Source organism: Anolis sagrei, chromosome 2 (assembly GCF_037176765.1).
Source record: "Anolis sagrei isolate rAnoSag1 chromosome 2, rAnoSag1.mat, whole genome shotgun sequence".
NCBI lineage: Eukaryota > Metazoa > Chordata > Lepidosauria > Squamata > Dactyloidae > Anolis > Anolis sagrei.
The window spans coordinates 196,348,704-196,364,720 of record NC_090022.1 but is presented as its reverse complement, the minus strand read 5'-3'; the positions used below and the strand labels follow the sequence as shown (position 1 = coordinate 196,364,720).

Here is a 16,017-nt window from a genome sequence, read left to right as displayed (position 1 = left end):
GTTCCCCACCTTTTTTTTTTTTTTTAACCAAAGATCACTTGACCAGGAACCACTTTCCAACATTAGTACCAAAAGGGTTACAAATCAGTTGTTGGTCAACTTTAGATTTGGTTTGGTTATTGGGGGTGCTGATTCAGAAAATTGCATTGGATAGACCACATCAACTCTAGTTTCTGATACAGAACATATGCCATCCAGTAGTTGCCATCTGCTCACCCACAGAAAACCATATTTAGTAAGCCTCGGCACTATAAGAGGGTTTCAAAAGACCAGTCAGCAAGAAGCAACTTAATTAGTTACTTGTTTTTATATCCATAAAGAGTAAATATAGCCAATTACTTTAAATACTGTTATAAAGGAGATGAATTGCCTTTAAAAAGTAACTTTCCAAAATTTGCCAACAGCAGTTTATTAATGTGTTGTGTATATCTGTGATTCTGGCACACCTGAAACCCTGGTAAACCACTCTTGTTCTTAGTGATAAGAGAAGAAAAGGGTTTCCTACACAATGGTTCCCATGCAAAAATCCCCAGTTGTTGTTACACAAGAACTGCCACCATTTCCAAGAACCATGGTTAGTGTAATCCAACAAAATCTTGGGACTCATGCTGGATCTAAGGTAAAGGTAAAAGTTTCCCCTGATGCAGGCATGTAGCCGGGGGGGGGGGGGGGTGCTCGGGGGGCTTCAGCCCCCCCTCCCCCGAAATTCTCATGGTGGTTCGCGAAAAGGCCTTACTGGTGCATTATTTAAACTGTTATGTTTATTCATATCATGATCTGATCACCATACTCAATATATCCCATATGCATGAGGGTATTGGGGTAATGATACAAAAGGTTTGCTAGGCTAGACCCTCTTTCACTCAGACTCAGCCCCCCCGAAACTCAGCCCCGCCCGAACCCCCCCTGAAAAAAATTCAGTGTCACCCCCCCCCCCCCCCCCGAAATGAAATCCTGGCTACGGGCCTGCCCTGATGTTAAGTCTAGTCATGGCCAACTCTGGGAGGTGGTGCTCATCTCCATTTCTAAGCTGAAGAGCTGGCATTGTCTGTAGATGCCTCCTAGATCATGTGGCTGGCATGAGTGCATGTAGCACTGTTGCCTTCCCATCAAAGCGGTACCTATTGATCTACTCACATTTGCATTTTTTCAAACTGCTAGGTTGGCAGAAACTGGGGTTAACAGCGGGAGCTCACCTCGCTCCCCAGATTTGAACCACCAAACTTTCAATCAGCAATTTCAGCAGCTCAGCGGTTTAACCTGCTGTGCCACCGGGGGGGGGGGGGGGGTAGTATAATCCAGTTTCTGAATCCAGATCATCTGCTTTGAATTAGATTATATGAGTCTACACTACTATATAATCAAGTTCAAATCATATAATCTGGACTCAGAAACTGGAGTGCAGATGGGGGCTCAGTGTTGAGAATGACTCGGATTTCCCTTTGTTCTACATTTAAAAAAATAACTTATGTTAGAAAGTTTGAGGGCAAACATGTTTTATTAGAAAGCCTTCAAGGGTTGTGATTGTATTTAGTATTCATTTTTTTCCTCATGATCTATGCTTGAAACTACTGTTTGGCTGTGAGGGTAACAATTACATTTGGGGCCACACATTATTCTCATTGTTGACTCTCAAGTGGCCTAGACAATGATTTTAAATTAGCTAGATTGTGCTGCCACAAATATGACTTTAAGAGCTGGAGACAGTTGTACTACTATCTGACAGCCAGATCTGCATCCCAGAAACCGGATAAAAACTCACTAGGAACTAAGAGGGTGTGGAAGGACAGGTATGCTGAATTGTTTAACTTTACCCACAGAATAACAGTGAAACAGAAAGCCTTCCCGTGAATCTGGAAGAACAGGTGAATTAGATGTATAAACAGCAACAGGAGTCAGATAGGCTATGTCTTTATCAGGTACCTGCTATGAGTACCATCCCTTGTCTTGCCCCGTTGAGTACCTACCTACACATCCTCCTTCAACCTCTTCAAAGCCAATGATGCATGTACATTGCCCCATTGGTATCAGCCATTCCCCGTTGGAACTGCAGTGCATCTTGGGTGGAAAGCCTGGTTTCTCTGCTGCATCCTTCAGACAAGTGCCAAATACTGGTTCTATTCCCTCTGAACTAGCCAATGTCTCTGGGAAGTGGGCCAGGCCGCGCACAGTTTCTGAGCATGTCTTGTAGTAAACTCTCACAGAAACCAGTGCCACACAAGCTCCCGAGTTCTGAAAGGCTAGATAGAAACCACGTTGGTGCAGCTTTTTTATAGAGGACACTTCCATGTTCAATTGCATGGCACCTGATGCAAGGTCCCGGGCTGTGAAACTACGATCACCGGCCACAGTGTTGATCTGGAAGAAAAGAGAATCATTAATACTTAAAGCAGTCAGCAAAATCAAATCCTGCCTTGTTCTCAAATTAACCCCCTATGCCTGTAGTTGAGGGTTTGAATGCTCAACTATATTCAAAATATCTTAGCTTTAGAAAATGAACATGTTGCAGGAAGGATTTGATCTGTCTTTTTTTTTTTGGGGGGGGGGGGGGGGAGGTTTCGCAGGGGATAATTTATTCTGTGTTCATCATTTCCCTCACCCCACACTCTAAACCAGGGGCATCTAATATGTGGTTGGGCCTAGGATATTTTAAAATCAGCTGAAATGTGATATTAAAAGAATCAATAGGATCATCCCTCCTAAATCAGCGCAATTGGGAAGCACGAGTTGTGCATGATGGAGGTTAGATTTTGCTAAATGGACAGCATGGCTCCACCAGCATTGTTTCTTTATGTTTTCAGATATTTTTAAATCTGAAGGATGGGATGGGATGATGTACACCAAACTTTCAGATATTAAAGATTTGAGTAAGTCCCCTAGTTGTATGCATAGAACATTCCTTCAATACCTGCCTTCTCATCTTCCTTGTTGAAGCTCCTGGTGGCACAATGGGTTAAACCTTTGTGCCAGCAGGATACCTGACCAACAGGTCAGCGGTTCGAATTCAGGAAGAGCAGGTTGAGCTCCCTCTGTCAGCTCCAGCTCCCCATGTGGGCACTGGGCACATAAGAGAAGCCTCCCACAAGGATGGTAACATATCAAAACATCCGGGCGTCCCCTGGGCAACGTCCTTGCAGACGGCCAATTCTCTCACACCAGAAGTGACTTGAAGTGTCTCAAGTCGCTCTTAACATTAAAAAATCTTGAGTTGTGAGTTTTCTGTGCTATATGGCCATGTTCCAGAAGCATTCTCTCCTGATGTTTCACCTTCATCTATGGCAGGCATTCTCAGAGGTTGTGAGGTCTGTTGCAAACTAGAAAAATTGGGTTTATATATCTGTGGAATGTCCAGGGTGGGAGAAAGAACTCTTGCCTGTTTGAGTAGGTGTGGATGTTGCAATTGGCCACCTTGATTAGCATTCAATGGCCTAGCAGTTTCAAGGTCTGGCTTCTTACTGCCCACCCTGAACACATATTCCACAGATATATAAACACAATTTTCCTAGTTTCTAACAGACCTCACAGCCTCTGAGGATGACTGCGATAGATGAAGGCGAAACATCAGGAGAGAATGCTTCTGGAACATGGCCATATAGTGCAGAAAACTCACAACAACCTAGTGATTCCGGCCAAGAAAATCTTCCTTGTTGATGAATTTCCCAACTTTCTTTTGCCCTTTGCAGCTGCTAAAGGAATTTGCTGAAGTAGGAGGAGGCAACTGTTCATTCAAAAGATGTGTGTGTGTGTGTGTTTCAAAGCTTAAGAAAGAACCTGTGTCATACAAGGATAAAGAAAAGAACAACGGGATACCATGAGCAAGGGACAGATATGTAGCTTTTAATTAGGGATATAGTGATGTTGGGAAATACTCATACCCTGTCAGTCATGAAACCACAATCCAGACTGTATGGCTTCTGTAACAAAAGAGCTGGCAGCATAGACAATGGGAGTGAGCAACTCAGTATCGGAAAAAAACATTTTTTTAAAGTATTATTGTGGGCCCCTAGTGTAACATAATAGTGAGTAAGCAATTTTTTCCTTAGGAGATATGGAGATGTTCATAAAAAGAGACATGAACAAAAGACCTCCCTTTTTCTCACCTTTTTAAAAATAATTTCCATACAAACGTTAAATGTAGGATAATGAATTTAGAACACTGATGAAATAGGAATAAACCATTTATTTTAAAATGAATTATATACTTGGTTTTAAAAAAAATCTTCACTTTGATCTTTCACCAATAACCATAGGATATCAATTTTCCCACGCATTTTGTTCTTCTTGCAACACTTTTTGTTTAATTGTCTAAAGTGTTGTTTGTATGACATGCTGATACTTTTAAAAAATAACAACAAAACAAATGACAGTCCCCACAGTCTTTCAGCTTTAAACTAATTTGCTCAATTTTCAAATAAATAATTCTAAGTATGATATAAATATTGTATGCAGCTGACAGATGGTAATTTTGTCGGCGCCGATTGTTTTTAAGTGCAGGCCAAGGTCTTTAGGCACTGCACCGAGTGTGCCAATCACCACTAGGGCCACCTTTACTGGCTTGTGCCAAAGTTTCTGCAGTTCAATGTAGAAATCCTCGTATTGTATACGCTTGTTTTCTAACATGATACGGGGATACGAGGAAAACTCACAGCAACCAGTGATTCCAGCCAAGAAAGCATTCAAAAACACATTATCGAGTCGCCGAAAGGCTGAGAAAGGTGGTATACAAATACAGCAAATAAATAAATAAATAAATAAATAAATAAATAAATAAATATTATTGCTTATTTATACCTCACTTTTCTTGCCTTCAAGCCTCATGATAAGGTTCCCACAAGTTAAAGGCAACTTGAGGGACACGTAACATGCAGCAAAGCCTATACATAACAGGGTGCAGCGGTCGCTGCACTTCTCTTTAACAATATTTGTTAATCCTGCTGACCTTAGTGAAGAGCAGGCGACGGAACTGGATTCCAACATCGTGTTCTGACTCCATGTAGTAGAGATTGAATGTCTCCTTGCAGCTCACCACCTCTCCTTTGAAACTCTTGCAATCACGAATGGTGAATTTCAGCTCCACAAAGATGTTGGAGGCGGTGTCACCGCGGAATATCCAGTTGGTGCGAAGCCAGTGGTCCGTGTCTCCCTCAGAGAGGACACTGCAATCCTGGTACATGTACACAGGCGTACCGTTTATCATGTACTGTGTCTCACTCCACTGTGCATTGGGAAGAAAACAGGAGGGAGAGATTCACATTAACATGAAGCCTTACAAAGCGAATGCAAGAGCAAGTGAGCAAGTGAGCAAAATACTGCATACTTGTGTATAAGTCTAGAAATGTTAGTTTGAAAAATCGACGCAAACATATCTGTGGAAGACCTGTACCTTAACTCTTATGAAAAAGGTAACCATCCCCTTCTCTGAGTAGATGTAAACTGTCAAGAGCATAATCTTTCCTGAGAGATCTTAAAAGAAGCCCCAATCTCCTCTTTTCACTTGGTAATCCAGGAATGTCTGAGTAGAAAAGTGGCAGCAGAGGCCATGAATGGCTGGTGCCCTGTAGTAGCATTGGTGCTTTCCCCTCTCCATGGAATGACCCTTGACTTATCTGTGGGTCATATAAAAATAATTTTGGCCCACAAACCCTGCTCTCAATTTATAAATGAGTATATACAGTACTCTTTTTTGGTGCTATAATGGGCCTGATAAAGAAAGCATAATATGAAAGTTAGAATTAATAAAAAAGACAGATAAGCTCTTTGCTTATTTACTGTCACTTTTACCTTACTATACCCATTCTATATTCTCCTCTGTGCACAGTTTTAAATGCAAACTTCATGGCCAGATATAGTTTTGTTGTTCAAAATTTCAGAATCTCAGTGGTTTATGTTAATTGTCCCATGTAAACAAATCAGCAGCAAGAACCAATAGCACTATAACCCATGCCTACAACATGGGATGGGAGTCAATCTTATCTTAGGGTAGATAAATGCTTCATTGTGGGGAAGGAGATGCATTTCCCATTCAAAACTAGAGAACGTTTATTTCTTAATACATTGTTTATTTTCCAAGTGGGCCCACATACGTAGCTTATTTATACTTAACAGAAATCACCTCGCCCTTGTTACTGTTAACTGGCACATTACATGGAAGATCTGATGTCGCCTTGTGTGCATTTGAAACAACATATGGATGCCTTGTGCAGGGCTTTCAGTTTTAATCATTGCAGGGGAATCATGGCAGACCTGCTTAACTAGAGACTATTTTCCTGGTACTTTTCCCTGCAGCTGATGTTAGGTGTGAAGTGAGAATAACATTTTTATTATTATCTTGGTATTAAATATATGTGAACTAAGTTCTTTTTTGGAGTACAAGTCCCAGAGTCCTCTTTTTTTTTTTTTTTTGTCGTGTCAGGAGTGTCTTGTTGTGAGAGAATTGGCCGTCTGCAAGGACGTTGCCCAGGGGACGCCCGGATGATTTTGATGTTTTATCATCCTTGTGGGAGGCTTCTCTCATGTCCCTGCATGAGGAGCTGGAGCTGATAGAGGGAGCTCATCCACCTCTCCCCGGATTCAAACCTGTGACCTCTCGGTCTTCAGTCCTGCCAGAACAGGGCTTTAACCCACTACGCCACCGGGGGCTGCTCCAGAGTCCTCTAATCCAGTGGTTCTCAACCTGTGGGTCCCCAGATGTTTTGGCCTTCAACTCTCAGAAACACTAACAGTTGGTAAACTGGCTGGGAGTTGTAGGTCAAAACACCTGGAGACACACAGGTTGAGGACCACTGATCTAGTCAGTACAGTGAGTGGAAGTTTGCAATTCCAAAACTATCTTTTCCAATCTCCTCCCTCTCCTGCAAAATGACCACTTTTGTTACATAGCACTTTTCCTAATAATTCTAGCAATCGAGTTTTGTTCAACATTTATGCCCACTTGCAGTTGATCCTCAGAAATGGTTTTTAAGTAGTTCCATAAATGATGCTGACACACTGAAAATGTGGAGATGAGGCACAAATCTAGAAATGTCCCCAAAGACCATACAGCAGGTGCAGAAGCTGGAATGTTTACTTAGTTAAATGTGCTCACACATCCTATATAATAACTTCAAAAGTCTTGTCTGTGGTTGCCGCTGCTTTTAAATGCTTTGCTCTGACCTTTTAAAAATCAGCTGTATGTTTTTGAAAATGAACCCCAAAATCGAGGAACAGATGAATTGCCTTGTGAGGTCCCACTCTGTCTTTCTCACAAATCCCAAAACCACATGAAGCCTCCCTTATGGGTCTAGCCCCAAGTCTGCATAAGCACCACACATTGCCCTGTATCTGCACCATCACTATAAGTAAGGATAGGACTTGACCATTTCTCTCAAATCACAAACTTCCCAAGCCCAGCAGGAACTGAAAAACCCACATCTTTGCATTTTGTCAGATCAGTGAAGCTCATCTGTGCACCTAAGCACCCATTGTTCCTAAATCCCAGGATTGATCAGTGTGCCTGGGCTTTAAAGCAGTCTGGAGAGCAGACCAGCTGGCCAGATAGAACCCTGCAACCACCACCCTTTCCCTGCACTGATCAGCAAGGGAAAAGGGGAATGGACTATCATCATAGGCGATCACTGATGGACAAGATTATTGTCTTCCAAAGGTAGAGTCTGTAAGTGACTGCAAATACCTATTCTGGATTCATATGCCATTTTACATTTTTTTTTAAAAAAATTTATTAGAATTTTCCGACACAAATATAATACCATCACCTCCACTCATTGTTAGAAATTCAGTTACTAAATTACATTCTGGGAACATATCGCATACCATATAACACATATCACATTATAATTTTCTAATGCTCTTATCTGTCTCCCCTTCACCTTACCCTTGTGTCTTACGATTTTACACCCCTCCTCCCCCCTCCCCCACCCTTCAGAGAACAGTAAATACCTTAATTCAGAACTTAATTTAAAAGAACAATTGTATAAAGAGAATGGTTTAGCACCTTATATATTTCATTTCCTTCCACGTTTTCTATCAGTCTTTCCCATTTCTGCAACCAAGTTTTCTTAAGACGGCTTGTTGTGTATTTGCTTCTTTTTTCGTAGATGTACTCCTGGAGCATATATTCTGCTAAATACTCATACCATTTTTTAACCTCCCATTTTCTATAATCTTTCCACCCCAACGCTACCGTTGCTTGGGCAGCTAATATCATGTATTTTATAATTTCCTCCCAGTCTTTGCAGTTATCTTTTTTGTCTAATTTCTTTGTAAAAAGTTCTATTTTATTCAAAGCCAGTTTATATCCTATTATTTCCTCCATTTCCTTCATTACCTTGCTATAGAACTCTTGTACTCTATCACATTCCCACCACATGTGGGAATAAGATCCAATTTTCCCACATCCATGCCAACAAAGTTTTGTGGTGTTTTTTGTCATCTGGGCTATTTTAATTGGGGTTCTGTACCATCTAGTCAATAATTTCCTTTGCGTTTCTCTGATCTTTATATGCTTAAGACTTTTAATTGAGTCAATCCAATTTTCTATTTCTAAAACTTTATTATTTAAATCTTCTTTCCATATTTCTATCAAGGCTTGTTTCAAGTTATATTGTATTCCAATTAATTTCTCATTTTACATTGAGAACATAGATTTCCAGATGGAATTTGTTCATGACAGTGGTGTGCTTGACATGCCTCCCCCTTGGCACATTTGTTGGATTGTGACCATGTTGCCACTACTGCTTCTAGCCAGCCATAGAGCTCCTTCTTACTGATTGTGTCATACCCCTTTTGATATCAGCTGAGAAGCCTGTATCAGCCAGGAGCTTGGACAGAGCTGGCCAGGAGCAGTGGTGGAATGACACAGAAATAGCCCAGAAGAGCAAATGTGATCCTCGAGAATCTGGTCAATGAGCTGAATCCGGAACTGTTCAGGGAAAAGTTTACACTGTACTAACATGCCTGGTATAGATAATAGGCTTGGGCTGAAATCAGTCTGAACAAAAATGATTTGTAGTATTCGGTGATCCATTTTATATAATTTCCGAAAACAGAATGGGAAGGAGGGAGCCACAAAGCCCGGTAAAACGGATTAAGGGAGAAGGATTTTATCCTGTTCCTGGATAGGAAGGAGTTAAGTCTGCAATACACTTGAGGCAGGGATCTGCTTTGTTTTTTTCTCCCTCCCCATCAGCAGCAGCATCCGTCTATTTCTTTTTGGAAAGTTTCCTAGGCTCCATCTCCAGAGAGGGTTCTCCTGGGAACTTGCTTTCCCAGCAGCACTTGCATAGGGCAGGCACTGAAAAGTGTCCTCTCGGAGCATGATAGGAGTTGAAGCTTTTCTCTCTTTGCTTCTCAGCCAATAAAAAGCCTAGTTGTGTCCATGCTCTGATTGGCTGAGAAGGGACGCAACCGGCTACTACAATTCTCAGAACCCCCTCTTGCAATTTGTCTTATTTTAAAAAAGGTTATGGTTGAAACTTAAAATAATTCTTAAAAAATCAGTAGATTGGTGAAATGTTTTGAAACTTGGCAGACCTGCAGTTGTAAATGAGGTCTAAAACCGAGGTAGGTTTCATGCAGATAGGCCTTAAAATGACTGAGGTTCGAGTCTTTAAAATTTCCCATTATAGCCAATGGGTCGAATGTTTGCCAAATGAAAACGGCAACACCCCTCCCGATTTGAGTAACTTCCTGGTAAACAGAATGAGGAGTTAGCCAACAATGGACCCTGAAATGGCATGCCTTTTGGCCGAATGGCACATCCCTAGTAGATAACACCCTTGGCCTATTCTCAAGGTTATAATGAGGACAATACTGGATATCAAAGAACCACATGTGCCACCTCAATCTCTCCGGAGGAAAGATTCAATTAAAATGTAATAGTATATTTAATTATAAATATTTAACAGAAATTAACACCCATAATTCAAAGCTTGACAGACTATAGATGCAAACTGGTTATGTCAGTGTGTCATTTAAAATCTTGAATGTATAAGTACTTTGCAATTGGTTTATTTCATTGCATTCCTGTCACTCCTTTCCTCCCAAGGGAGTATAGGTTACTCTTCTTCACCTGAGAATGTGATGTAAGTTTGTACCTCATCACATTAGTGTGGGGCAGCAGAGGGATTTGCTAGCCTCCGTGGTGAATCCGCAGAGCAGGGGGTAATCCCATCATCCGATGCCCCCCCCCCCCATCACCCACAGTGACTCTTCCCCATCACACGTGGAAAAGGGTCACTGTATGGCTTCCACTCTCACTAGCCCTGTTGCTGCCTTCATCTATGCATGGTATAACCTGTACAATTTGACAGTCTGCATAGGAAAAATAGCTGAACAAGTGCTCAAAAGAAGAAATTGATGCTTTAAAGAAACCAGTGAAAAAGTACTTCAGCCACTTGGGTCATAATACTCTACTATTAACTGTCATTGAAAACCCTACATTACAATTTATCCAGAAGTACAGTTCTACCCCCTGTGGGTTAAATAGAGATAATTGGGTTTATTCTCACACTTTGTCAATGGCAACTGGTTATTTTACAATCATTTAATCTTTAATGCAATACCCACAGTCTGCTTTTTGGAGTGGGGGTATTTCATTTTCTTTTGGTTTTGCAAAGTTTCCTTTGGAGCAGGGGTTCTTAACTAGGGGTCCACCTGGCAAACAAAACACCACACCATAGTATATCCACACTCTCTTTCAGACTACAGCTCCCAGCATCCCCTAGATCAGGCCCTTTAGGAGAGGAGGATGATCCAAGGCACTGCTTCCAAGCTGAAAGCTTTCTTCTTCTTGGATTTCTTTGAAAGCATCCCAATCCCTGCATATTTCCAATTTCCTACTCCTAGACTGCAACTCCCAGCAATCCTCCAGATAGATAAATTAGATAGAGATAGATAGGTAGATAGATCAATCAGGAGAACTGCTGGAAGTTGTAGTCCAAGAATACGTAGAGAAGGAAGAAAGGGGAGAAAGGGGAAGGGAAAGAAAGGCGAGGAGGAAGAGGAAGAGGAAGAGGAAGAGGAAGGGAAGGAAGGAAGAAAGGAAGAAAGGAAGGAGAGAATGAAAGAAAAGAAGGGAAAGAAAGAGAGAAGGAAGGAAGGAAGGAAGGGAGGAAGGAAGGAAGGAAGGAAGGAAGGAGAGAAAGATGGGAGGAGAGAAAGAGGGAGAAAAGGGTGGCTACAGCAACACATGGCGGGTCCATCTAGTCTATGTAAATAAAAATGTAATGTTCGTTTGCGGGATTAATATAACTCAAAAACCACTGGACAAATTGACACCAAATTTGGACATAATACACCTATCAGGCCAACAAGTGACCTTCATTCATAAAAACACTGAAAAACACAGCAGAAGAGACTTAAAAGTAAAAAAAACACATTACAACGAATGCTCAAAACCACACACATATATATGTGTGGGTTTGCGTATGTGTGTTTGTGTGTGTGTGTGTGTGTGTGTGTGTGTGTGTGTGTATATATATATATATATATGCAAACACACACATATACACAAATACACACACACATATATACACATACACACAAAACACATATACACAGACTGGGCCACAGCAACACATGGCAGGGGACAGCTAGCGTTGAATAATTCTAAAAGTTTAATTCAAAGATGTCAATGTTGAGAATCATAAAACTATTGCCTGCTACATTCTGAGAAGAGATCAGTGGTTTTCACCTGACTGGCAAAGGGGTGCATGGAACAAAACAGGTTAAGAAGACCTATGTAAGCATATACCTGCCAACTGATAATAGAGCTTCTTGAGTTTCATAAAGCAGACTGTAAGCCACAAGGCTGGAAGTGGCAGGTTAAAAGCAAGTTTGTTTATCTTTAAGGTGCCACATGAGTCTTGGTTGCTTTTGTTTCAGAGGTCAGAGGAAGGGAACAGAGTGTAATGAGAGAGGAAGCAAATTAGAATAATAGAGTGACTGTGAATTTTTAGTAGAGGTGGGGAAAGAATGGAGTTTAGCAAGCAGCAAGAGCTTTGGGCTTAGACTTATAATAGATTTTAAAATCCACATACATTTTAAATATGCAAAGTTATCATTCTCACTTATTCTATACAGGTGGCCTTCTGAAATTGTGGAACCGTGTAAGAATGGCTTAGAAACACCATCTCATTAAAAGTATAATAGATTTCTTAAACTATATATAGCAGGCATAGGCAAACTTTCTAACTTGGGGGCCATATGCTAGCTCTCCCCTACTAGGATAACTACAAGGGATGAATGAAAAGTAATGCCTCCACCTTCGTTACTTGGATTTGAATGGGAATACTTTAATAAATCAAACGTAGAAATAATCCTTAGAATGTGCTCTTTAACTACCACTATTCACTTTTCCACATAATCACCAGACAATTGGATGCATTTCTGCCAACAATGAACAAGTTTTCTGAAGCTGTCACGGAAGAAGTTGACACTCTGTTTCCGCAACCAGTGTCTCACAGTTCTCTCACCATCTTCATCAGAAGCATAATGATGTCCCTGCAGATCTTTCATTACCGGGAACAGATGGAAGTCAGACGGTGCTAAATATGGACTGTATGGAGGATGTTGTACAGTGGTGAGATCCAGTCTCTGAAGTTTGAAGTCTGTGCGCTTTCATTACAGGCGTCAGCATCCTGGTTACCTATCGTGCATAGATCTTCCAATAGCCACATTCTTGTGAAATGCCGATTATGGTTGAAATTTCTCTCTGAGTGAATCAATTAATCTGTCAACCTTTTGCTTGTGAAACTCAGTGGTTGCCATCACAGGACATCTAACTCTTTGTCACGCAAGTCAGATGTTCCCACCTCACCATCTTTAAACTTACTCGCCCAACAACGCACAGTACTTGCATCAACACAATAAACAGCTTGCATTCTCTGATGAATCTCCTTTGGGGTGACACCTTCTGCTGTCAAGAATTCAATTACTGCACATTGCTTAAGTCACATTGACTGACCGTCTGCACAGGGTTCCATACTTCTCACTTTAGCAACACAACCATTCAATGCTAAGGCTTCCTGCCAAAATGGAACTGTTGAAGAGAGTCTACTGAACAAACCAGTACCTGCTGCATACCAGTACTGCCATCTCTTGAGGAGTTATGAATGTGGAGGCATTACTTTTCAGTCTGCCCTCATAGCTACTTGGTGATGGAAGGAAGAAAGGGAAGGATGAAAGAAAGAAAGAAAGAAAGAAAGAAAGAAAGAAAGAAGGACAAAAGGGAGGAAGGGAAAAATGGAAGGCGAAAGAGGGGGAGAGGGGAGGAGGAAAAAGGGGAGGAAGGATGAAAGGGTGGAAGGAAAGAATGGAAGGGAAGGAAAAAGAGAAGAGAGCATGAGAAGGATGGAAGGAAGGAAGGGAAGGGTAAAGGAAAGAGAGAAGGAAGTGAAGACAGAAGGGGGGGGGAAGCGGAAAGAAAGAGAGAAGGAAGGATAGAATGGTGTGAGAGAAAAGGGTCAGAGAAAAGAGCCCAAGGGGCCACATCCAGCCCCTGGGCCTGGGTTTGCCCATACCTGATATAGCATTAGGAGAAGAGATGATGGCTGTTTGTTTTTTAGATTCAGTGTTCTATTTGGAATGGTTCAGAATCACTTTAGTACATATTTAAAGCACAATCCAAGGAAGGAACAGATCAATGCATGCATGCATGCACATACTTTAATTTGACATTTGTCCTTCATTGGGGGACATCATTTTAAGTAAACTGCCTCTGTTTTTTGGATCGATCATTTCGCATAGCTCTTTAGGACCAGGAACATGATTTCTTCCTTATGGATCCTACTACATTTCCATCCCACTCCCACAATTGTGTATGTTTTGCTTTTTTAATTTTTTGTATTAGGAACAACTTGAGAAACTGCAAGTCACTTCTAGTGTGAGAGATGATGTTTTACCATCCTGTGGGAGGCTTCTCTCATGTCCTCGCATGGGAAGCTGGAGCTGACAGACAGGAGCTCACCCCACTCACCGGATTCAAACCGCCAATCTTTTGGTCAGCAGTCCTGCCGGCACACTAATGCCTGAGACCTAAACATTGCTCTATACTGAATCTGAGTAAATGGGTTTTTATCCAGAAAAATTCCTGCTAAAATCAAAACTGGTTAGTCTTAAAGGTTTGCCACATTCTGTTTGTCATCCACCTTCCTTCTATCTTTTTGTGCAGTAACATGGCTACTTCTTTGAAAGCAGTACAAAAAAAAGTAACTTTCCACGCTCTGGTCCTGTGGCAGTTACATTTGGAGCCTTGCTAGCAGAATGATATGTGTCCATCACAACTCTCTGAGCCCGACAAACACACCTTTCCATTCTTGGCTCAGGACTGCTAGTCATCCAGCCTGCCCAGCAGGAATCCACCAGCTCCCCGGTAGCTCCTGTTCCCTTGGCCCTGTGATCTCAAGTTCCTTTCTGATTAAAGACATTCAGGAAAAGAAACTTTATGGAAGGGTGTGGGAAACAGTATGTGGGGCGTGTTTGCATGTGTGTATGTCTGTGTGTATGCATGTGCGTGTAAGGGGACGATTATATCCTTTTTATGTCTTCTTGGGTTTATGGAGCTTCTTGATGAGTGGTGTTCAACTAAGTACACAAAGCAGGATTTATTGCAACCTTTGTCTCTTAACAAGTCATGACAGGAGCCCAGCTGAAAAATGGAATGAACTGTAGGAAGGGAAAGATCTATGTCGATAGATACATAATTGTGTGTGTAGAGTCAAATGATAATGGAGACCTGTATCTTGTAGAGTTTTTCTTTTTTAAAAAAATCTAATGATTCATACAAATAAAAAAGATATTCTCTGGGCGGGAAACATAGTCTGCCCATTCGTTTTAACAGCAGACATCCATGTGGGAGAATTTTTTCCTTCAAAGTACAGCTGTAGGCGTGAAAGACACTGTAATAACAGTGCAACAGATTTGTTTCCTGTGTGTCTTCTAATTCAAATTGGCTTCCACTGGAGACAAACATGTTTATTACTAGCATTAGCACTGCTGAGCTACAGTTTCTGTCCCTGACAGGAGGTGGAAACTGGATTCTGGAGTTTACTGACGCTACAGACGTCTGTTGGTTGCTATAAAATTCTAATGGCATTCTTTAAACTCGCTGGGAATTGAAATTTACTGGGGGTTTTAAGACCCCACTCTGTTAGATGTCATTAGCACCTCTCCTATAAATATAAAGATTTGAACTGGAGCCACTTTATATATTTGGTTTAATATACAGGCAGTCCCCGAGTTGTGAACAAGAGAGGACCTGTAGTTTTGTTTGTAAGTTGAATTTGTTTGCAGGTACATTTTTAAGTGCAACTCCATATAAGTAAAGGGAAAGGCTTCACCTGACATTAAGTCTAGTCGCATCCAACTCTGGAGGGTGGTGCTCATCACAACTTCTAAGCTGAAGAGCTGGCATTGTCTGTAGATACCTCCAAGGTCATTTGGCTGGCATAACTGCATGGAGTGCTGCAACCTTCATGCCAAAGTGGTACCTATTGATCTCTTCACATTTGCATGTTTTAAAACTGCTGGGTTGGCAGAAGCTGGTGCTAACAGCAGGAGCTCACCCTGCTCCCCAGATTCAAACCACTGACGTTTCAGTCAGCAAGTTCAGCAGCTCAGTGGTTTAATCTGCTGCAGTACCCATGTGTGTGCATATATGTATGTATATATGTGTGTGTATGTATGTGTGTGTGTATATGTGTGTGTGTGTGTGTGTGTGTGTGTGTGTATATATATATATATATATATATATATATATATATATCTTTATACACACACATGCGCGCACATGTACATACGTTGGATAGCACAGTGAAGGGTTAACACCCGTGGTGTTTCTTTTGCTGTCTTTGCCCCTGTTCAGAGGATTTCATCTCACTTTCTATCCCTGTGATAACTGGATTTTGGAAAATTTGACTTGTTGTGGAAACAAGGATTGGTGATAAAGTTTCAGTGAAGACACCTTTTCAGCATGATAACTCTTCCAGGAGTGAATTTCCCTTCTGAGGGTTATATTTCTCT

General features: G+C 41.4%; 1 protein-coding gene across 1 annotated transcript in view; it reads right to left on the bottom strand.

Annotated features, from left to right (window-relative positions):
- Positions 1-16,017, bottom strand: part of EPHA1 (EPH receptor A1) — a 137,941-nt gene that overhangs the window by 36,235 nt on the left and 85,689 nt on the right. Inside the window, exons 3-4 of the mRNA XM_067464846.1 lie at positions 4,940-5,215; positions 1,968-2,358 (exon numbers count right to left, since the gene is read on the bottom strand). Of these exons, the coding sequence (XP_067320947.1) occupies positions 1,968-2,358; positions 4,940-5,215 (667 nt within the window). The remainder of the gene's footprint in view (positions 1-1,967; positions 2,359-4,939; positions 5,216-16,017) is intronic.